The sequence below is a fragment of the Cuculus canorus genome, chromosome 3 (assembly GCF_017976375.1).
Source record: "Cuculus canorus isolate bCucCan1 chromosome 3, bCucCan1.pri, whole genome shotgun sequence".
Taxonomy (NCBI): domain Eukaryota; kingdom Metazoa; phylum Chordata; class Aves; order Cuculiformes; family Cuculidae; genus Cuculus; species Cuculus canorus.
In genome coordinates this window covers 102,301,779-102,324,090 of record NC_071403.1, presented here as the reverse complement: position 1 = coordinate 102,324,090, position 22,312 = coordinate 102,301,779, and the positions used below count along the sequence as shown (strand labels likewise).

Sequence of the window (22,312 nt, the reverse complement as noted above, 5' to 3'; positions counted from 1 at the left end):
CCGCCGCTCCCGAGCAGCGTGCACAAGGCAGCCCGACAGCCTGCCACTTACCGGAGTGGGGGGGGGGTGGGGTAAAAAAGAGGGACAAACAACTTCGCTGGCACCAGTCAGCGCCAGCACAGCAGACCGCCCTCAGCAACCTGCGCTGCTCCCCGTCCCCCGGGCTCGCTGGCCGTGCAAGACCCCCGACTCAGCTCCCCCCATCGCCTCTGGGCTTTTCCCACCTCAGGTCCCACCCGGGAGAAGCCCACCTTGCCGCGAGCGTCCTGAGGAGGGACCCCGGGCTGACAGCTGATCTCTCCACCCGAAGCAAGTCCCTTTTTCTCCCCGGCCCTGCGACGCTGTCTCCAATTGGGCCGGGGCGAGGGGAGGCTCGCGGAATCGGGCAGGAGGCAGGGCTCCTCCGAGCACCGCCGCTTTAATTGGCTCCTTTTTCCTTTTCTATTTTTTTAACCGAAGGGGAATGAAACGGTGATGAGGGGAGGGGAAAAAACCTGGAAAGCCAAAGGGGAGGAAAATACGGCTCTCCCAGCAGAGTCCGAGCGGGCAGGGAGGGGCGAGGTGCCCCCCCGTGCGGAGCGGAGCGCCCCGGGGCCGGCGGGGGAGCGGTGACACTCCGGTTAGGTTTTGCAGGAGATCTTAACGCTTCGGGAAAAAAGCAGAGGGGCAGAGACCTGCCAAGCAGTTTCCAGCCGCCGTCTGGCAGGAGTAACCCAACCGTCTCCAGCTTCTTGTGCCTCCTCGTCGGCTCCCCTTCCAGCTGCAGCCCGTTAGCTCCCACCAGGAGCTCCGGCAGCCGTCGAGGGAGAGCGACACGGACCCCTCTAGAGCCGCAAATCACCTGCGGAGGAGAAGCACCCGCCCGAGCCGGGCACACAACGTCAGGGAAAGTTTTGAAGGAAGAAGGACCTGGCAGGTTAGGGAGGAGGCGAGGAGAGCTGGGCTGAGCTGCAGGCGGAGCAAGGGTGCGTGGTCTGTCTGCTCCTCGTTTGTTTGTCCCCTCAGGCTGGCTGGGGCGATGCAGTGCAGCTGGGGGAGCTCTTGGGAGCCGCTTTAAAAAAAAAAAAAAAATCCTTCTTGGATTTGATCAATTACAACAATCCCCTCCCCAGAAGATCTGGAAAAGAGGAGAGAGAATCACCTATCCCTCCCTCCGCCTTTCAGCAGCTGGCTCTTACCCCCCACCCTCTCTTCCCCCCCTTTTTCTCCACCTCCTTCTCCTTTCCCCCGTTCGCTCCTGGGGGCTGCGGTCAGAGCTTCGTCGGGAGGGCGAGGAGTCTCCCAAGTTGGCAGCACTTGGGGCAGCGCTTGGCGGCTCCCGCCGAACAAAGCGGGGGAAAAAAAAGACCTTTTCCCGGAGGGGGCGGGCGGCTGCGCTGGGCTATCCCGGGCCCCGCTCCTGCCCCTGCCCGCTGCCCCCGGACTGGCTTTCCCTGTACTCCTGTGCGGGCGAGGCTGCCCGTTTTCCTGGAGATCCTCGAGCAACCTGGCGAGGGGAAGCGGCGCTCCGCTTTCCTGCCCTCCCTGCCTCCTTCTCTCGCTTTCCCACCCCATTTCTTTCTTTTTTTTTTTTTTCTTTTTCTTTGTAAATTGTATCCCCTAGCGGCCCCGGTGTGCCGGGGGGTGCCTTCCTCCGCCCCCGGGGCGCCCGTGCCCGGCGCTGAGCGGGGCGTATGGGGCGGCGTTTCGGGAGGCTTTCTCCTTCTCCTGGCTCCCCCGCTGGATGCTGCCTGGGCTGTTTTGGCTGCTTTTCTTCGCCGGCGATGAAGGCTCTGCCTTGAAGATGGAGATGATCTGTTTTTTATTCCTGTCTCTGGTGCCGGTGTACAGCGGGGGACAAGGGGTTTACGGTAAGAGACGCTGTCGCGGTTTGGGAAGGAGGGAGGCGAGGGCGCAGACGGCGGCGATGGGATCAAAGTTAAAAAATCACCTGCGGGAGAAAGTAAGCGATGCCAGCGAAGCTCGTCGCAGCCCGTGCGGAGAGATTTATGCAGCAATAGGGCTCCCGGCGGCTCCTGTAGCTACTTCATAATTCCTCGCCGTAACCCCTGGCCGCCTCCGATTTACGAGCCGCGCCGGGAGGAGCGGGAGCTGCCGCGGGGAGCGACCCCGGCGCTGCCTCCCGTCTCCCGCACCTCCTTCGAGTTCCCTTTGGGGCGGGATGGAAGGATCCGTGCCGGGGTGCCAGGGATCCCCCTGCCGCCGGCGTGCGGGGCGGCGCTCCCCGGCTCTGCCAGCGCCGGGGGCGAGGGGGGAGGATGCTCCTGCAGCCGCTGAACTCTGCCGCCCGTTTTCCGCCTAGGACCGGGGTATGGGTGGGGGTAGTCTGTAGCACAGCTGATGTCGAGCTGCTTGATTTTCTTCTTCTTCTATTATTATTATTATTATTATTATTATTATGGTGCTTACTTCCCCTCCTTATTTGCAGGCAGGGTTGGGAATGGCAAGCTCGGGTGTATCCCCGAGAGGTCTGGCTCCCGCATCCCTTCAGCTTCCGAGGGCAGAGAGGAGGGCAGGGGGCAGAGGCTGGGGACGGCACCCCTGTGACCCCGCTGAGCACGAACCCTCGGTTTAGAGAGCATCCAGGATATACTTTAGCCAGCCGTGGAGTCCCCTTTTCCCTCTCCCAGCCCTCTCTTGATTCTTGCTTTACAAGATCTGCATTTCCAATACACTGGGAAAAAATAAATAAAAGCAACCCCACAAAACTCGCCTCTCATAACAAGCCGGCTTTATCTTGGCTTTACAACTCAGTTGTCCTTTGCTGTAAAGTCCTTCTGGAAGGCATGCCTCTGCCTCTAACAAGCCAAGCTCTCTGAGCCCTGAAGAGAGACCCCAGTGAGAGAATCCAGCCCCCCCGCTCCCCCCTTTTTAACAGCATGCAGCCAGTCTCTTGTGTGAGCTCTGGCAAAGATCAGTTCAGTCTCACTGAGTATGGGTAAGTCTTTGTAGGTCACTTTTTAATGATGTATTTCTTTAATGGAAACAATTCCTCCTTTCTTCTTGAGGACTGGGATGTTAATTTGAGTTTGGGTCTGTTTTGTAAAATAACCATTTTAAATAGAGAGTGTTTAGCTTCCTTTCTTTTTTCTTCATTCCAGTTATGTGTTTTCTCCCAGTCTGCATGTCCAGAGGAAAACTGTAGGACCCTCTGAAGGCTAGAAAGATGACTAGTAGAATGAATTTATGGTACAGAAACCTGTTCAGGGCAAGTTATTTAGTAATATAAACAAATAATCTGCTTCTAGTTAAACTTTTTAATTTTGTTTTAGTGTGCTTGCTGCAGAGTAGCTGTCATTTGTTGTAGAATGGCTTCTCTGCTTAAGATTGTGGCAATAGAGACAGAGCTTAAAACTGGATTTGGTTAAATGTGCCTTAAAATGTTGCCTGTTGGATTTTTTTCATCCACTTTGGTGAACTTGCATTTGACAGAGTTGCTGCTAAATTAGATCTTCAGAATAACTTACTGATGTTTTTGTCTTTTTCTCTCAGAGAGAGATTGGAGAAGCTATGTACAAAAGAAAGCACAAATATAGACATGCATTAAGATGAAGGCATCCTTTTAAGCCAAAATGGTACACTACTTCTATCTTTTCTCTTACTTAACTACACAAAGGAAAAATCTAATCTCTTCTCACCTCTCCCTCCCCTACACCTTCAAACCGTATGAGACCTTCCAGGAGCCTTAATACACAGCAGTCTCCGCGTGCAGCTCAGAGCAATGTCTTGTGGAATTAGCACACCACAAACTTCTACAGTGACTAATAGTTTTCATATTGGTTTTCTCAATCCTGCCTTGAGTCCACTACCCTGCACTGATTTCATGCCTTGTTCAGCCAGCACTGTTTAGATGCGAGATTGCTGTTATTGATGGCTCAAGCAGAGCTGGATGAATACTATTATATTTGCAAGGATGGATAAAGCAGGATTAGAAACTAGTCCCACTACCCCCCTTCACTTTGGTTTGTCCTAAATGTTACTCTTTTTATCATAGCTTTAATCTCTACTTGAGTGTTCTATTGTGAATGTTGGTCTTGTGGTACTTAACATAGAAATTATGGGAACTCAAGTGTCGTGTTTCAGATCTGGTTTTCTGCTTTTGAATATTTATTTATGGTGATGGAGATTGGGAAAGGCATCTATATGGGTCTATAAATATATTTTACTTTACTAAATCTGCTGAGATTAAATCAGATTAAATGAGATAAAGTATCCATGTGATGTACCCTTTAAAGAATACACCCACATGGATGTGCACAAAAGACCTCTGTCTAGGAGAGCGGAGTTGTTGGAGAGGTTTATTGAGATGAATGGTATAAATAAAATGCATGTTAGGGGGTTTCTGGGAAAGGAGCATTTGTGATGGAGGTACAATTTAATTAGGAGTCAAGGTGCTTTTAGTCTGTTACCTGAAGGGGCTTGTTGGATAAATCGGCATTTGTTACAATGACTGAAGTGTGTCTGAAACCCTCTCCTCATTAGCTGCCCCGATCCTTTCAGCCTTGTTTGTTGTAGTAAGACAAGGCTGGCCTGATGCAAAAGGCAGTTCAGCGGACTGCCAAGAGGCAACTTTTATTAGCCTTTTGTGGTAACCCATTTCCCAGTCTGCATGTGCCTTTCTATTCCAGTGCATTCATGCTGCTGGTCAGGATGAGGAGTAAACTGTAATAGATCACTAGGAAATACAATAACACGAGGGAAGAGAGGAAGAGGTAAGGAGAAAGGAGACTTTTCCTTCCTGGCCTGGAGTTATCAACACTTGAAGACTATAAATTAGATTGACTGGGGAGAAAAGGAACTGTTTCTGGAGAGAGGAGTATGCCTCTTCCTTCCTAGTCAGCTTTGCAGACTTTGGGACTTGCATAGCTCTGGTTCAAAGCATGCATAGGGCTGCTGTTCTGCTTACTCTGTGTTCAGTATGCAATTAACATTTCTGAGTTGTCTTGCAAGTAGTACAGTCCATCTTATCAGCAGGAGCCTTTCAGGCTGAGTGAAAGAGTACGATGTTTTGTCCCCTGCCTCTCAAAATTCACCTACAGAAAAAGCTTCTCCAGAATGGTCATCATAGTGTGTGATGAGGGGTTACAAGGTGATGGAAAGGTAATGAAAGGAAAGCTTGGCTGGGCAGAAGGGAAGCTGCCTGGCACCGTGATCAGATGGGTTGCATGAGCTGCATTACTTCAGGCACTTGAAACTGGTGGGGGTGCAGCACTTGCGGTACAGAGTGTGTCCTGCCCTTGCTTCTGAGGTGGGGAATAAATGACCCAGTAAAGCTCTTTAAAGGAGACACCTTCACACTGAATGGCCCATGAGATGCCTCTACCAGCAGCCAGAAAATGTAGTGGAGGAATGTTTTCTTGCATCTGTGATGGAGGAGTGTCATGGTGAAATATACCCCGGCCGGGCTCAGGCCAAAAATTTCTGCATTCTTTCATTTCATTTCATGTATGTATTATATGATTGTTTTCCTGCTCCTTTTACTTGTAAAGCAAAAGCCTCTTTTTCTAGATTTTTCAATGCAGGATGCTGCACACCCTCTTGCAATCTGTGTGCACGCCTGTCTTTGGCTGCCAGATTCTGGGGGCACAGCTGCACTCTGATGTTAACCTTGAGCCTAGTGACCTGGATCAGTCCCTCTCTCCTGCCTCCAGCTGTTCTTCCAGCTGGAACAGGAGTCCAGACAAGGAGCTCTTCAGCTGTCTTGCTGTTATCTCTGTGCACCCTGTGCCCAACCCTGTGCCCTTAGAAATGGGTGAGCAGATTGCTGGCTAAAATAGCGGTAGAGACGAGTCCTTTGAGTCCCTTCTTGGCTGATTCTGTTTGCAAAATGCCATGTATGGGTACAGTGGTGCTCCAAACCATATATACATATATATGTGTCTGTGTGTATATATATATATATACACGTATGTACACACATCCTTTGTGCTCGGCTATTTCTCCTTGTTGTTCAGTCCTTAAATCCATGGTGGCTTAGGCTGTAGCCTTTTTATTACAGGAATGAGTTTTGTTTTGTAACTGGGGGGGTATAGGAGTGGTCTCATCTAAGGACTGAGTCAAAGATTTGCATAGTTCTTTAGCAGCTCTTTAAGGTCAAAGCATTCAATCTGTCCAGCTCTGTACTTAAGTGTGCCTTGCTGTTCTGCAGTTGTGATGTGTTAGATTCACCCTCCTGTGACACCAGAGCCTGTGTTTTTAGGTCAGGTCAGTAGCTTCACACACCAGATAAGCCCTCAATTGGCTTTAATATGCAGTACTAGAAAACTGACATTATCGTCTTGACAGGTTGTTTGCAACTTGCTGGTAGAAGTCAAAATATTTCACTATAGGTGTCATCAGAAACCACCATCCTATGCTAATTTTTGTGGGAACATGAAGACAGATGTTGAATAATTTGACATGAGCAGCATAGCTTTTAAAATTATCACCGTGTCAGGTTTGCACTGGATTTTTATGAAATATATATATACGTATTTCAGATGAGCTTAAGATATAGGGGAGGGAGATATAGTAAGTGGCTCCCAATGAGTGGATACTGCAGAAGATGGCCTTGGAGGTTCAGTAGTCAGACAGCAATTCAGCAGTGGCAGTAAGGGATGATGTGCTGCAGAGGCTGCTGTTCTTATTTTTAAGTAACAAGACAAAGTGACTCCTATGCTGGAAATTCAGAGATCTTGTGACACTTCCCATCAACCAGAGCCCTACTGTTTTGTCCGTGTTTTGACTGGAGTTGCAGCTATTCTGCTTTCTTGAATACCGCAGTTTCAGGCTTTCGGTCCCCCCCTCCACACATACTGTGCTCTCTTGGTTCATTAAGCATAGTCTATGCCTAAGAGGGAGGTGATTGCCCTGCTCTCTTCCACACTGATGTGGCCCCACCTTGAGTACTGTGTGCAGTTTTGGGTGCCACAGTATAAAAATGATATACAGCTACTGGAGTGTCCAGAGGAGGGCCACAAATTTGGTGAAGGATTTAGAGGGGAAGCCATATGAGGAGCAGGTAAAGTCATTTTATCTGTTCATCCTGGAGAAGAGGAGACTGAGGGGAGACCTCATCACGGTTTGCTGCTTTCTCATAAGAGGAGGAGTAGGCATGGATCTCTTCTCTCTGACAACCAATGTTGGGACCCAAGGGAATGGCAGGAAGATGTGCCAGGAGAGGTTTAGGTTGGGTATTAGGAAAAGATTTTTTACCCGGAGGGTGGCGGAAGAATGGGACAGGTTCTGCAGGGGTGTAGTCACGGTGCCAAGCCTGACAATATTTAGGAAGCATTTGGACAATGCACTCAGACACATGGTGTGAATGTTGGGGTTGTCCTGTGCAGGGACAGGAGTTGGATTTGACGATACTTATGGGTCCTTTCCAACTCAGCACATCCTATGATTGTGTGGGTCTTGATGGTATGGCTGTGGCTTGTTATGAGGAGAGGATTGTTGAGGTGCGGGGGAAAATTACTTTCTGCCCAATGTCAATAGACTGGTAAAAGCAGAGATGGATGCATTTCTACTAGAGAAAGACTACTTGGAGTGGAGGGCATTTCTTTCTCCTTTTGCGGAAGTGTCCTGAGGTTTCTTTAACCAGAATAAAGCGAGTCCACAGTCAACTGGTTTGACTGTGTAGCTCTGGGGAGAAGACATTTCCCTGAGGAAGTTCTTATCAGGGTAGGTGAGATGTTGGTATTGTTGTGCAGAGGGGTTACTGTGTTGTGTCTTCAGAGGAGGCTGCACTTCACTACGGGGAAGATGAGTGTTTCACTTGTGATGGGTTCCTTCTAGACAAGAGATGGCAGAAAATGTTGTTCTGTTCTCCAAGATGCTGTGGGTACCTGTGTCTGGTTGTACAATATGGGTTTCTTGGGTAGCCTAGGTCTTGCATAGACTGAAGCAATTAAGAAAACTTTGAGACCATTTCTGCCCTCAAGCAGTCAAGGTGAATGAATCAAGTGCCCATGTCCTAGCCAACTATTGCCAGTTGCATGGGTTTAAATTCAGATGGGGAAAACGAGTCAGTATTCCCCACCCCACCCCACCCCGGCTTGTAGAAGAAAGGGGAGGGATATGGCACCAACACTGCACAGAAGAATACAGATCTGGCAGGGCCTCTAGGATCCACCAGAGAGATCGATGTGCTGCAAAGGTGTGGGAGAGGAGGATGTGTGTGTGTTTCATGTCTCTATGCCCAAGTTTAACTGGTGAGATACCTGCTCTGTTAGGATCCAAAGTATTTGCTTTGAAAACAATAAAACTTTCATCTATCCTTTATTTGGGGGAAGGGGTTGAAGGAACAAAATAGGTTTTTGGTTTTTTTTTAATATATCCGAGCACTTGTTTAAAAGGAGAAATTAAATGTATGATAACCTGTGGAGCTGATGATCAAAAGCACTGCATTAAAGCGTTAGGAGAGAACTAGAGAAGTGGAGCCAGGAAAGGGAGATCCCAGGCATCAGCTGATCTCCGCTTAACAAAAGTTAAGTGAGAGAAGAGCTGTTACCAACAGTTTGGCTGGGACCCCGCTTATTGGGAGGCAGAGAGTTTTCATGCTCCATATCAGGTGTTTCTTGGAAAGAAGATGTTGACGCCCCGTTTGCTTTCCTGACTTCTGCCCAGGTGCAGTGCACCGGCTGCAGGCGACTCCTGCTTTTCCTCCAGACGGAGGAGGACGAAGCTGTCCCTCCTTCCCCGCCCTGCCGGCGGGCTCCTCTCCAGCTGTGGCTGGAGGGGCACATCTGGGCGGCTGGAGGGCACACCTGGGCGGCGGGTCCGTGCGGCTCCGCCGCTGCCCGGCAGAGGGAGGCGTTGCATCGCCCCGGCGGCAGGGGGATGGGGAGCCCGGGGATGCGCCCCTGCCTCGGGGCAAACCCCCTGGAAACCGCTTTGGGAGCACGGTTCTCCCGTCGGAACGGGGTCGCGGCAGGGCTGGGCACGCCTGGAAGGGAGGTGGCAGCGTGTCTCCGGGGAGAGGACGGCTGAGCACCAATGAAAAAGCTCGTCCTCTCCGTTCCCACCTTGGTGGGCTTGAGAAAAATCCTGCCTCTTGGTCTTCTCGGGGTGTTGAGTGGGGGAGCGCCCGAGGCGGAGCTGCTGCTTCCAGGTTTTGGGCGCGGGCAGCTTGCATGCGTTGCATCCCTGCCTCGTACGCTTTAGGGTCTGAAGTCGCATTGTTCCCAAGCAGTTCAAGATTTTTCTTTTCCTCTCCTCTCTCTCCTCTGTAATACTATTGTGAAGTGGGGAAGTGCTGTCCTTTCCTTTTAGGAGCATCTTGTCCATTCCCCATAAAATAAAGTGAGTGTGGGCCTCTTAAATCCTTATTAGCTCTTCAACTGTAGTCTCAATTTCTTTTTTTCTTCACGTATCTGTGTGGTTTTTGTAGAATGGTTTGGGTTGGAAGTGACCTTAAAGGTCATTGGGTTCCAACCCCCCTGCTATGGGCAGGGACACCTCCCATTAGGTCAGTGGCCCATCCAACCTGGATGGGATTTTTATTGTTCTTGTTCCTTTGGGGTTTTGTTTGTTTAGGTTTGGTTCTCGAAAAGCAAAGGTAGGACTAAAAGAGTCAAAGGAATCTGAAGAGATACAAGGGAAGAGGGGTGCAACTGCATGGCCTTGCGCTGGTTGAGGGAGAAAAGAAGACTGGCTCTCAGGGTCTATGAAGTTTTGAGGTGAGAGCCTTAGTGCTGCAGTCTATCTCCTTGGTTCTATGAGGCAGCAGAGCTGAGGATGCCACAGCAGAGGTATTTGATTGATGCTGGTGCTTTGGCTCTTGGAAAACATGACCTGGGGACCCTAACTTAGTGCAACATTGTCTTCTGGGCATCCTGGTTGCATAATGGGGAGCTCTGTACCAGCACATTGGCTGCATTATGTCCAGGTCAGCTTCTGACTGCTAGTACTTTTAGTTTTAATGCCCCCATACTCTGGTCCGCTGGTGATGAAGGGAGATGCCTGAAGTTAACCAGGCGACTGGAGAGAGAGAGCTGAATACAAATGATTAGTTCTTTAAATTTTCCTGCTTGTTCTTCTAGACTAGGCAATATTGTTACTTCAGTGTGTGCTTGTATGACTGTATTCCCAAAATCTATGGAGACTTTTATGGTCTGGTAATGTCTGAACTTCTCTGAGAAGGGTGCTTCCTTTGTACACTTCTATATAGCACTCTGTTCCTAATGTCGTGTTAGTAAGGAACAGCAGCATAGAGGCAGTCATATAAGTCATATATAACCATTTCAGTGGTTGCATATAAGGCAGGACAACCGTTGAGGACGGTCAAGGTGTTGGAGTGGCCTGGTAATTTGGAGTCACCAGCATTGCTTGGTGAGCAGGTCATGGCTCTGTGCTGCCGGCCTCCAGGGAGAGTGTGCAGCAAGGTGGTGAGCAAAGATCTCAAGCAGCTCTTATCAATCTGGCCAGCCTCTTGCTTTCTTGTTGCTTCTTTCACTCATGCTACAAATTGGTTGTGGATGTGGTGTTGGCTGTTGTCCTTTTGCATTTCACAAGGGCGTTGCCACTGACGTAACTAAAAATCCATCTGGCTGTGGTGCACTGGCTTGTGGTTTTTGTCTTCTGTAAGCTGTAGTGGAGGATACTTTTGCTGCATTTGTGTAAGTGGAAATGATGAGATGGATGCAGTGAGGGTAGCAACTGACAAAGAACAGCAGTTTCTAAAGACAAATTAGCAAATGTCATCTAAGAAGATTTGACATAACATTGAAAGCTAAAGTCAAGCTGTGAGAGAGGCTTTAGGTTGTCTGCAGGTGGACATTTAATACAAGAGTAGCTGCTTGCTGTTGCTGCTCCGTTTTAGAAGGAAATGGTCCTTCACTAATTGGCATAAATTGTTTTAGAATAAATGTGGATGGGAATCTTGTCCATCTCTTGTGTGCCTTTGTGATGAAATAAAAAGGAAAAACAAAGATCAGATTCAGACAGATGTTTGAGAAACGTGGCAAAACTACTTTTGCTTACAAATGCTGTTTCACCTTCTGGTGCTTGTTGTGTGCCTTGCACAGTGGAAAAAGGCATTTGTAGAAATAGAGTGAAGAACGAACAGATTATTCTAACTCGGATCATCCCTCAAAGTAACAGAAATGTGAAAAATTGAGGCTCACAAAAGCTACCTGAGCACCAAGACCCAGGTGGGGATGGGAGACTGAACTCCCCTGCCAGTCAAGTGAATCCAGTTGGCACGTTAAGGAAACTTAACTGATTTTGGGGCATTTCCACTGCAGTTGTTTGACTGAAAATCCCTCTCAGAGTGCATAAGTAAGATGTCTTGTGGGTTTATGTGTTTCCCATCGCTGCAATATCTATGAACTTCCACCTTCACAATGCCTCTGTTTCCTACAGTTATTCCACTCTACGTGTGGGGAAATGAGATGGAGATTAAGTGATTTGCCCATGGCAGAATGGAGACTCGAACATCAGCAAAGTTTTAACCATCTTTTTCTCTCCAGTAAAGTGCAGCTGGTATTAGGTGCAATCCCTGTGGCTGATAGATCCAAGGTAAATACATCCTCTATAAGAAGTAATAAACCACAGAAAACAGGGTCTGGATCCAGTTATCTCCGAAGTAAGGATTCAGGATACCAGGGCAAAGCACAGCTCTTGAAGAAGCACAAGGAAAAGTCTGAATATTCTAACGCGTTTTGTTATTTTAAGTATGCGCTAAGCCGCATTCCTATTTTTCTTACAAGTAGAACGAAGAAATCTCTAGTGTTTGTTTCCCAAATGCTAATGAAGGCTGAAAGGAATTAACGTCAGTACTTTTTTGGTTTGTTGGTTTGGGGTTTTTTTGAAAAAGATTTTTTTCTTTTTTTTTTGTTTAAAGCAACTAAAATTCACAAGTATATGTTTGAGAAGGAGATTATCTCGATCAGTCATCAAATAATTGCTGAATAAGAAGACATTCTTATCTCTGGAAGCTGGAACTCAGCTCACAGTGGGCAGTGGTATTAGTTGCGTGCTGGTAATATCCCCATTTTAAGACGTTGTGAAAGACTGTGCCACACTATACCCTGTGCTTCTACAAATAAGGACTACTTGGAAAATTAATAAGAATACAAGAATTTTCCAATGCAGTGAGACGGTGGGATTAAGGGAATGTTTTTGCATGCAAATTTAATTGAGGTGCACATACTCTACGCTTACACAGAAGCAGGACTGGAATTTGTGGGTGCATTCTTGAGCTGGCTTTAAATTAGCTGTTTCAGTTACTGATCACAGTCCAGCTGTAACAGTGTGGAGTTCAGCCTGGCCAGTGTTCCAGCCAATCAGACAACATCCTGAGTGGGCTTTGCAGTATGTGCTGAACCCTCTGCTCCTGGGGTACCTGGCAGCAATATATTGCACTTGAGTCCTTGATAAATAAGTTGTGGGACACCTACAACTTGGGTCCATGCTTACTTTTGGATTGCAGAACAAACAAATATACTCAACTCCTGGCTATGCAACTCGATAGTGATCCTATAAATCCAGCTTGCTGTCTTATTATGGGATGCAGTTTGAAGCTTGAGGGCTGCACCAGCTTAGCTACCACAATCCCGTAGCTGCTAACTCTAGCAAGACAAATGCCAGGGTTGTTCTTGCTCTGAGGTGTCTTTAAAGCAAGCATAGCTTGCGATGCGGGAGCACAAGCTGGCTTAATGCAGCCTGCTGTTGTGAAAGAGAGCCTCTAGACAGCAGGTCTAGAATTAATCTTTAATTTTGAAAAGCTATTCCTGAATAACTCCTTGCGTAGAAAAGCCCTGCATTTAGCTGTGATTAAGTTTCTAAATGGTTTTTCAAAATGGGATAGTCAAACTCCTGAACCATGTAGCTGAATCTGAAGACATTACCCATAGAAACTAAGCTCCAGCTTTGGATATAATAGCACAATAATTGTTTGGGTTTTGGCTGGTCAAATGATAAGCAGTTCAGGACTTTCATCCTTATTCCAGCAGAAAAAATGTAATTGACAGTAGAGAATGACTGTTTACTATGATATGCGTGATTAATACTATAAATCTTTCATGTTGGGATGTTGGATGAAAGGCATGAATATCACCATAACAAATAGAAAGGAGCAGTTTGTTACATATTCGTGGTTGGTAATGAGGCTTGAAACTCCACGTAAGAGGAGAAATTAGCCAAAAATGAATGGTAGTTATCAAAACTAGAAACCACTCTGGCATTTGCGAAGCCTTGGCAGAGACGCCATGCTGATTTTTGCAGATCACAATGAGCATATGTACCTACTTGTGGCTGATGGTTATTCCAAGTGGCCAGCAGTAGTGTGTATGCTACTTGACAAACAGTTCTGCTTCTCAGATTATTATGGAGACATTTCAAAGTATGTTTGCAGCATATGGCTTGCTTAAGGAGACTGACTGAAATAAGAGGCATTCAGTAAAACACAGTAGATCGGCTGCTTATCACTCAGCTTCAGATGGGTCAGCAGGGCATTTTGTACAAACACTTAAAAGAGCGGTGAAGAAAATTGAGGAGGGAGCCCTGTATCATGGCATCACAAACTTTCTTTGTGTAGAGCAGCGTGCAGGAAAGATTCAGCAGAGCTAATTCTTAATAAATAGATTTTAATTGAAGAATTGCCTTTAATTGTCTCCAAGCAGGTCTGGAGGAAGTAGTAAGTGAGGAGGGTGGGGGAAGGAAACCACTGTATGAGAGCTCTTTGCTTGTTAGACCTAAGTAAAAGCTTTGCAGAAGGAGGAAGCAGGGGAAGGTGCTAAGAACTACTAGGATCTGTGATATGCTTGGTGAGGTAGATGGGGAAATGAGAAAGAAATGTGTCTAGCTATTGCTAGATTAAGAAAAAAATAGAGAGAAAAGAAGTGGATGCTGTTGATGGGGTGTAAATTCTAGGAGTGAGAATATTTCTCTTTCATTGGCCTCATGATAATACTTGTGACACTGTTGCTGTTGAAAATGAGGGATTGGAAAAGCAAGTGAGAATTGCCATCCCTGCCAGGCAGAAGCCTTGCCTGAGTAGGATTGCACATCTCTGAGGGCCATAGCTGTAATTTCAGGGCCATGTAAAAGGGGGCTAGCCTTAGCATCCCTGTTGCAAAAAACAGGAGTATTTAATGTAGGTTCTGCATATGTACTCCCATACCCTTTTATTTTAAAGTCCTGCATGCTCTGTGACCATTGCCTGTGGGGAAACAGCTGTAGGTAAGACCAAGGCTGGACCCCAGATCTCAAGGTGGTGTGAAATAGGTGATGGCTTTTAATCAAGCGATTCATTTGCTGAACTAAGTATTCTGATCTTTCCTGTATTTCATTTCTCCCTTTTTGTCATATCCAGTTAAAGTCATTGTAATTAGTTTTCGAGGTGTGTTTGGCTGACTGGATTTTTGTTGATATAAGGTCTCATTTCTTGCATGTGCTCTGTCATACCTGGTCGCCTTGCTGACACAGATGACTTTCTACTCATTAGCCCAGAAGGAAGCAATGCAGCTGTGGGGCCATGAGCAAGCAGCCGTTGTGCCCGTGACCTACTAGCAAATGCTGATGGCCAGACTCCAACTCCAGCCTCTACTACTGTCTGGCCAGGAGGAATTGTTCTATTTCTTCAGATCCTCTGTGAAAACAGACATTAGGAGCAGAGTAGGGGGAAATCTTAGAGGATTTGCTTTCCTGGCTACGGTTTTTGGCTCTGCTGTGCTGCTTATGTAGATAGCATTTTAATTTTAAGGCAAGGGAGTTAAATCAAGATGAGCTGTTGCTCTGGTAAAAATACTGACCTGAAATGCTGACATAGTGGCTTCCATCCTGCTACCACCAGTCTTTCTTTATGACTTCTTTTATTTAAAGACTTCAGTGTAAACGATGTCTTATTTTAAAAAAAAATAAAAGGCAGCTTCAAAATGAACCACAGAAAAAAAGGCAAAGTCTGTTAGTTTCTCCTTGCCTTATGCTTGTGTGAATGAAAACTGGTGCCTTTTGTCTGCCTTGGCATTTTGAAGATGAAGCCGGTGATTTTTAGCGAGGATTTTCCATCTGGATGTGAAGGGAGGACGTAGACGGGCAACTTCATGTTTTTGTGTGGTGTCTTGTCTTAGTACTTTAGAAGTTTTCATGGACATCTGATTTTTTTTTCACCTTTCCATCATCATTAGATTTTGGCTTGAGACTTTTTTAGTTTTGTGGCAGCTACCTCGTCAATGCCTTTGTGCGCGTCTTTTCATTAATGGCTGGTTGCTGTGGTCACTGAGCTGCTGCCAGTCTCTTGGGCAGCCACTGAGCTGTGTTTGGTGAGCTGCTGTCAGAGAACCTGGTAGCAAACCTGTCATCAAAGCACAGAGAATCCTGAGTGTGAACTCTCTTCATAAAGCAATAGGATGCTTGCTTTGTACAACTAGAGTGCAGTGCCTCAGAATTCGGGCTAGCTAGGTAACATGCTGCCAGAGAGGCTGAGCTTTGTGGTCAGGGTTTTCTCAATCTAATCTCAGAGATGGTGGTTTCTGTAGGGGGATTCCTCGTTTCTCTAGGCTTGAAAAGCATCCGGGCACTTTTGTTTCAAACCCTACTACTCTGAAGGACTTGGATTATGTTTGGGATTATTCTAGAATGGCAAATTCTTATTATACTTGAAGTAACGCTCAACTCTCAGCGAGTCATACCTTTCATTGGTTAGTCTGGAATAATAGGAAAACAATCTTTCCTACCCCAAAAGTTTTTGGTTGTTTTCTCTGTTATGTGAGTCTATGATGTTATTTGAGTATCCTTTCCTAGAGACTGCAGACTTGTTGTCTTGAAATGCACTGGAGGTAGCTGGCAAGAGTTGCTTAGGTTTGGATTTTGACGGGTTTTTTTTCCCCCGTCTTTTGGTTGGCATAATAAGATTTTTTCCCTTTTGTTGCTTAATTGCATCATACTGGTTGAAATCTTTTCTCCTTGCCTTTGTCACATACATTTGTTCCCTGACTTTTCTGGTGGCCTTAAAGTACAGCTTGAAGGAAGTAACATAAATAGAGCTAGTATTCAGGATCTCACTCAGCTTTGGAGATAGGGGCCTGGTGGTGAGGTGTCTTTGTTCCTTTGTCTCCACTGTCTTCCTCTCTGCCTTCTCTCTTCCCCTGGTTCCTGTTGTTTCATGTTCAGAATCCTTGCTGAATTCACTTTCCTTAAAATAATATTTGTTTGAACAATAAAAGCTGTATTAAAGGGATACAGTATCACTTAGTTTAAATACACATATTGACTCTGTGAGAGCTTTGCAAAGAAAGTCTAACTATATGCTTTTGCACATAAAATGAGTATGCAAACAAATCCTGCAAGAGGTCTGCAACTGAAGAAAGCCCTTTTCCCCTGCTTCCCTGCATGCAAATATCCAAATACAATGACAACTTCTGCCACTGAAGCAGCAGCAGGGGAAAACCAACTGGCATTGAAATGCTGCCAGCAATACCTTTATACTGACTTACAGCACTGAAGGCAAACAGCAGCTGGAAGCTTGGTTTGATCTTTTTGTATGAATAAGATTTAGTTAGTAGGCTTGGTGCTGGTGAGAAGTGTTTTCCTGACCTTCTTCCATAAAGCTTTATAACGCTTCTGGAGAAGCACTGAGTATCTTCACCTGCTGACAGAATGGTGACCAGAGAGCTCGAAACAGCAGAGTGCTTCACCCGTGTCCCTCTCCCTTACTGGGGTATCAATCTACCTCATGGTTTTAATTTGTGTGGCTTGACCAGTTGTGCTTGTAACTGGTCTCCCTTTGGGAGGGTTGGTATTTGCAAATTGCCTCTCCTGATTTTAATCTGATTGGTTGACTTCTAAGGATTAAATACAGCCTGGTGGCACATGGCAGCTGAGGGAGTGGGGGAGTTTGCCCTTGCAACCAATGGGTGTTCCCTCAAGTAGTGCCTTGCATGGCAGCTTCCTGTCCTTCTTCACCTCCTGGGATTATGGCTGATTTGTGGTGGCTCGCATATTCCAGGTGGTACTCTGTGGTGGGGGCGTAAGGGTCTGAGCAGTGCTGTAGGTCCTCACCCTGTCTCTGCTGCTTTAGCCTTATTTTCCAGATACCTTGTATGCTGTGGGAGCTTTGTGGATGCGTACAGGCCTCCAAAGTTGCTATGAATCTAGATTCTTTCTGTCAAATGTAAGCATATTGTATTTGTTACTCCTGGAGAAATATCTGAGACAGACCTAGGCATAATGAGTTTTGATTGCCCTGCTAACTACTCCATAGCAGATAGACTTCTCGGCTGTGACCATCTCTCTCCTTCCTATTAATATTTTTGTAATTATCCATATATGTTTGACATAAAATGTATCGTCTCACGGGGGTGAGCACCCAGCCTGGTGGTCATCAGGGAGCTGGGAGTCCAAGTTCAAGCATTAGCTCCTGGATGTCTTGAGGACTTGAGACCAGATGTGAACTAAGGCAGAGCTGCAGTCTTTCAGGGCTGTTTCTGTAGCCGTGCTAACAATCTTTGCTCTTGCTTTTACTCTGCTGGTATGAACTGTCGTCGCTGCTTCCATTTTAGAGCAAGGAAGAGAGAACAAACTTACTTTTAGCTGTTGTGGCTTTTATTTCTGTCAAGTAGCTTTTGAGATTCCCAGCGCTCCCTTCTTCTGCTTCCCTTCCTATTTGAAGACATCTTGCCAGCCTTGCCCTCTTCTTTGGCCAAGTAAGCCTGTGGATTTAAACACATTAATTCGGTTCATTATATTCCTAACAAAGGCATTATCGCTGTCTTAGCCTTTATTTTTTTATTTATTGTGTCTTTCTAGGGCAGCTACATCCCCAGATTATTTGTCTATCTTCTCATCACCCTCCAGGAAGAAGTATGGGCTCTAGGTCTGTCAGTGCTTGAGTGTCTCTGGGGTCAGTGTTTCTGTTGGAGTGCTTCCCTCCCTGATGCAGAGGTCAGTTGGCCAGGCTACCAGTCAGCCCTTTGCTCACACTTGAAATGAAGCCGAAACTCAACTTCTTTATATTCCAGGACAGAACAACCTCTGAACACTAAACATGACTGGGTGAAGAGAGGAAGCTGTTTCCTTGTGATACTTGTGTGCTCATAACATGCATTGCTGCTGGGTGAGTGTTTTGTCGTTTCTCAAATACCCTTATTCCTCATGAGTTAAGACTGCAGTACTTCTGCGTCATCTGGGTGTGGTTAGGTGCAATAGAAATAAGTGCAGTCCTTTTAACTGAACAAAAGAATTGCAAGGAGCCCTCATCTACTGAAACTGCAGGGTGACCTTTTTTTCTTTCCAGTCTCTCAGGAGTGTGACTCTTCACCTTTCATAGCTGGTCTGTTCATCTTCTCCAGTAGTTGGTGAGCTCCAACAGATGATGTGATGCCTGTGATGCCTCTAGACAGTAGCAGTGAGGTGCCTTAGGTAACCAGTATAGTTGCAGGCATTGCAGCATTGTTCATACATTTGAGGAAAACGGCTTTTGTGTCTTGGATAATTTACTAGATTCCCCTGGAATTTCTGCCTGGGGAAAGCTATGACATTTTGCATTGTTTTGGGAACTCTATGGTCACCTTCCCAGAAGGTCTTTCTGGGTTTTATGGTCCTCAAGGTGGAAAACAGTACAGTAACTTCGTAAGGGTGAAAATCAGCAATGTATATGGAGGAGAGGGGAAATCTGTTTGCTTTCAAAGGAACAAAAAGACCTACAGTTCTGTTTCCTTGAGACTGAGCTTGCATCTAATCTTTCCATTCTTTCAAGCCTTTTTCTGAGAGACAGTAAGATCCAGAGATTTAAGCCTGCACCAAAGTGATTGTAAAAGAGGATTCAGTCTGAATATCAGTGAAACGATTGACAGAAACTCCTACTGCCTGGACTGCAGACTGGTTTAGAGGCCCTAAACCGAAAAAAAACCCCTTCATTATCTCTGTCAACATCTGCAATAATGCAACAAATCTTAAAAACAAACAAACAAACAAACAAACCAAAACCAAATAAGCAAAAGACAAATACAGTAATTAGTGTTGTGTCTCTGACAGTCCTCCTTGGTGGTTTTGGTATTTCACCTCACTTCTACATCTCCCAAGTTCAAATCTGTTCACTCAGGTCTGTGCATTTATGTATTTGTGTATTTTCAAGGTGGCATGGCCTCTCTTCCCCACTCTCTTCCCCACAGGGGACAAGAGCATAGAGCAAACCATCTCATCTAGGTGGTGCCAGTCTAGCACTTTCTTGCCTTGATTACTTCATGGAATAATTGAGGTTGAAAGGGACCTCTGGGAGTCATATGGTCTGTCCCTCTCTTCAAAACAGGTCTAGTTTGATGTTAGAGGCAACTTTGAAGTTAAGGCAGAGTGTTAAGGACCTCATTCAGTTGAATTTTGAGCACCTTTGAGGATGGGGGGTCCATAAGGTCTCTGGCCTCCTCTACTAGTGTTTGATCACTCTAAGGGTGAAATAATTTTTGTCTTTATGGACAATGGGGATTTCATGTGTTGCACCTTGTGGCTTTTGCCCTTCTTTCTTTCACCATTCTGCATCTGTTTCCACCCCCACCCCCCGTCTCAATTAAGTAATACCAATAAGATCTACCTTGTCTTTTTTTAAGACTTGGGGAGAAAAAAACAAACAAGCAAAAAAGAAACTCACCCAAACTTTTCTCAGATCTTTTTCATATGCCACATGCTCCATCTGCCTGACCATTTTGGTGGTTCCCCACTGGACTTGATCCAGTATTTACGTGCTGCTTTCTGGAGAAAATGTTTTTCCTGGTTTCTTCCAATGAGATGGTCCTAGGTACATAGTCTTTATGGAAAGAATTGCTTTATGGCCTTTCTTCCTCTTTAGAAGCTCTTTGATTAACATCAAAGAGCTGTAACTAGCACGCTCCTGGCATAGCCTACCACAAACCAGCAGTGAAACTGAAGATGCACTGAAGATGTACATTTTCCTTTATGTGCAACATAATCTCTGTTAATAGTTATACTTGGTACTCTTCTGTGAGTGTAACATGAAGATTAAACTAACATGAAGTTAGAGATGGTGGAAAAGGGTAATAAACCCATTGACCACATACATGCAGGAAGATTCTACTCCCTGTGCTATATGTACACATATGTGTGTGTGTGTGCGTGTGCATATCTAATATACATGTTTATTACCCAGACTTATTTTGCAAGGTCTGTCTTGGGATACCCAGTCAGTTTGCTTGATTGAAAAGCAGGGAGTGTCCAGCAGATGTCCTGTGCTGTGTACCATGTCAAGAGAAGAGGGTTGTGACTCCAATGTCTTACAGTAGATGATGAGATAGGAAGAGAGATACGTAGTTTCTCAGGAGTTGTCGGGTCCCACTCAGCCTGTTTAGTTTGAAGCTGTTTGTGGTGTGCTAATGTGACAGGGGCACCTGGTCTCACGTTAAATGCTCCCCGGAGCATTTCTTTACACCTTGAGTTCTCCATAGGCGCTCTGTTGGTGGCTTTGCTTCACAGCATGGTGTATTGCCGCAGGAAGATGAAGATTGAGCCTTGCTTTCTGTCTTCATTTGATGTGCTTGTAGGTGGCATGAAGAGTGGGATGCTGGGGTAGGAAGTAGAAGGAGTTATTTTACTCCTGCTGAATTTTATCTGGGCAATGTGCCCTGTCTGAACAGTTGGTTTGGTAGCTTTTTTTTTTTTTTAACGTGCTTGGTATCTGTGTTCTTTTTTTTCCTGTCTCTCCCCCTCTTGTAGGGCCATTTCCAGATTAAAATGAAATAGGCTCTAAACTATGAAGGGATTGGGAAGTTGGGAAGGTCTGTGTGTTCAGCTGCCAGAAACACAGCAGTGAATCCCTGTGAAGGACATCAGCTTGCTTGTTCCCTCGATGGTGAAATCTTTCAAGGAACAGGGATGACTTCTAGTGTCTATCTTGACCTCTGTGCATCTGAAATCTAGACCAGGTGTATTTACACATCTCTGTTGCTACTTGTATCAAATGAAAGGACTGAGCTGCTTGCTTTTTTTTCTTTTCTTTTTTTTTTTTTTTCCTTTAATTCCCAATGTTGATACCTCACTGCTGATCTCTTGGGTTTTCTGAGAGGGATTGTGCAGCCATTCCTAGCTTCTGCTTTGCAGATTATTTTTTATTGTTTGTGTATGGCTTTTTTTGATGGGGGTGTATATGAAGATCTTGCTGTTGCTCCCAAACTGTCTGCTCTGAGGGAGTGGCAGTGCTGCATTTTCACTAGGAAATATTAATGCATGTAAACAGTTTTCGAAAGGCATTACATCTTCCTGCACGTACTTTATTATATTCCCACAAATCTGACTAGATTTGATAGATGGGTAACCAGGGAGCAAGGACGGGGGAAGCGTGCTAGAAAGGAAAGGAGAGAAAAGGGAGTGAAATAAACACAAACCTGCTGTAATTCAAAACAAGGCAAAATCAGATTGTGTGCTTTGGCTAATTTTCTTATTCAGGTATTGATCCAATGGCTGCTCCAGAGTCTATTAGCAGTCAGCCAGTGAAAATATTTCCCATCGGGGGCTCTGACCTGAGACGGGGTGAATCTATAGCAATTTGTTCAAACAGAGGAAAGCTTTTTCCTCTGATTTGTATTCCAATTTGCACGGTATATAGAGGGGGGCCCTGTCGTAGGTGTTTGTGAGGTGTTGTTTCTCAAGTGGGAATCAAGCTTGAGCCAGGTAACTGGCTGAAAAAAAATGCCCAATTAAACCCTGGGCTTGGCACCTTTCGTCTGTTTGCTTGGGTTATCTGGGCATTGCAGCAGGTTCACCTGCCAGAGGGAGTATGGCAGCCCTTTGCATCCCCTTGGCAGGGAGGAAGCACAGACCTGCCATGTCAAAGCTGCCCCGGGGGAGGAGAGGAGGTCCTTTTCTTAGGAGGAGCTATACCATTAGGGCATATACATTTGCACACGTATGCTTCCCTAGATCCTATGGAGTTTTCATGCTGAGGTATAAAATACCAGTCTGGCAACAGCTTTGGAGTTTGAAGTCCCCTTTACTGCAGTTGAGTTCACCTAAATCTGCCTGAGCTGAAGGGAAAGGCTTGTTGGAGAGAGTTGAACCATTTCTCTCCCTGCAGTATTTTAAAAAGCTGGGGAGAGAGGGCAAGGGTGGTCTCTGCTGCCTGCCTACAACCTTCCCTCCATGCATGGCCAGTACTGGTTGGAGAACAGATTTCCTTTGAGGGTGGATGGATGGTTTTCTCCCCATGAGTGGGCTTCAGCCTGGACCAATTGGGCTCACAACTGGTTTAACCTCAATTGCTTCTGCTGGAGTGAGCCAGTGTGGGTGCTGCTTCTCTAATTAAGAGCCTGCTGCAGGTATTACTGGATCCTGATGCTTTCTTGGGGGTTGCCAGAGGTTGCCTGATAACCACAAGCTTTGGGCC

At 46.0% G+C, this 22,312-nt stretch overlaps 1 protein-coding gene across 5 annotated transcripts in view; it reads left to right on the top strand.

The window, feature by feature from the left end:
- The first annotated feature begins 1,602 nt into the window (after positions 1–1,602).
- Positions 1,603–22,312, top strand: part of MDGA1 (MAM domain containing glycosylphosphatidylinositol anchor 1) — a 143,747-nt gene continuing 123,037 nt past the window's right edge. For all 5 annotated transcript variants that reach the window (XM_054063253.1, XM_054063254.1, XM_054063252.1 and 2 more), the window contains exon 1: positions 1,603–1,850. In XM_054063253.1, coding sequence (XP_053919228.1) covers positions 1,724–1,850 — 127 coding nt within the window. In that variant the 5' untranslated portion in view covers positions 1,603–1,723. The remainder of the gene's footprint in view (positions 1,851–22,312) is intronic.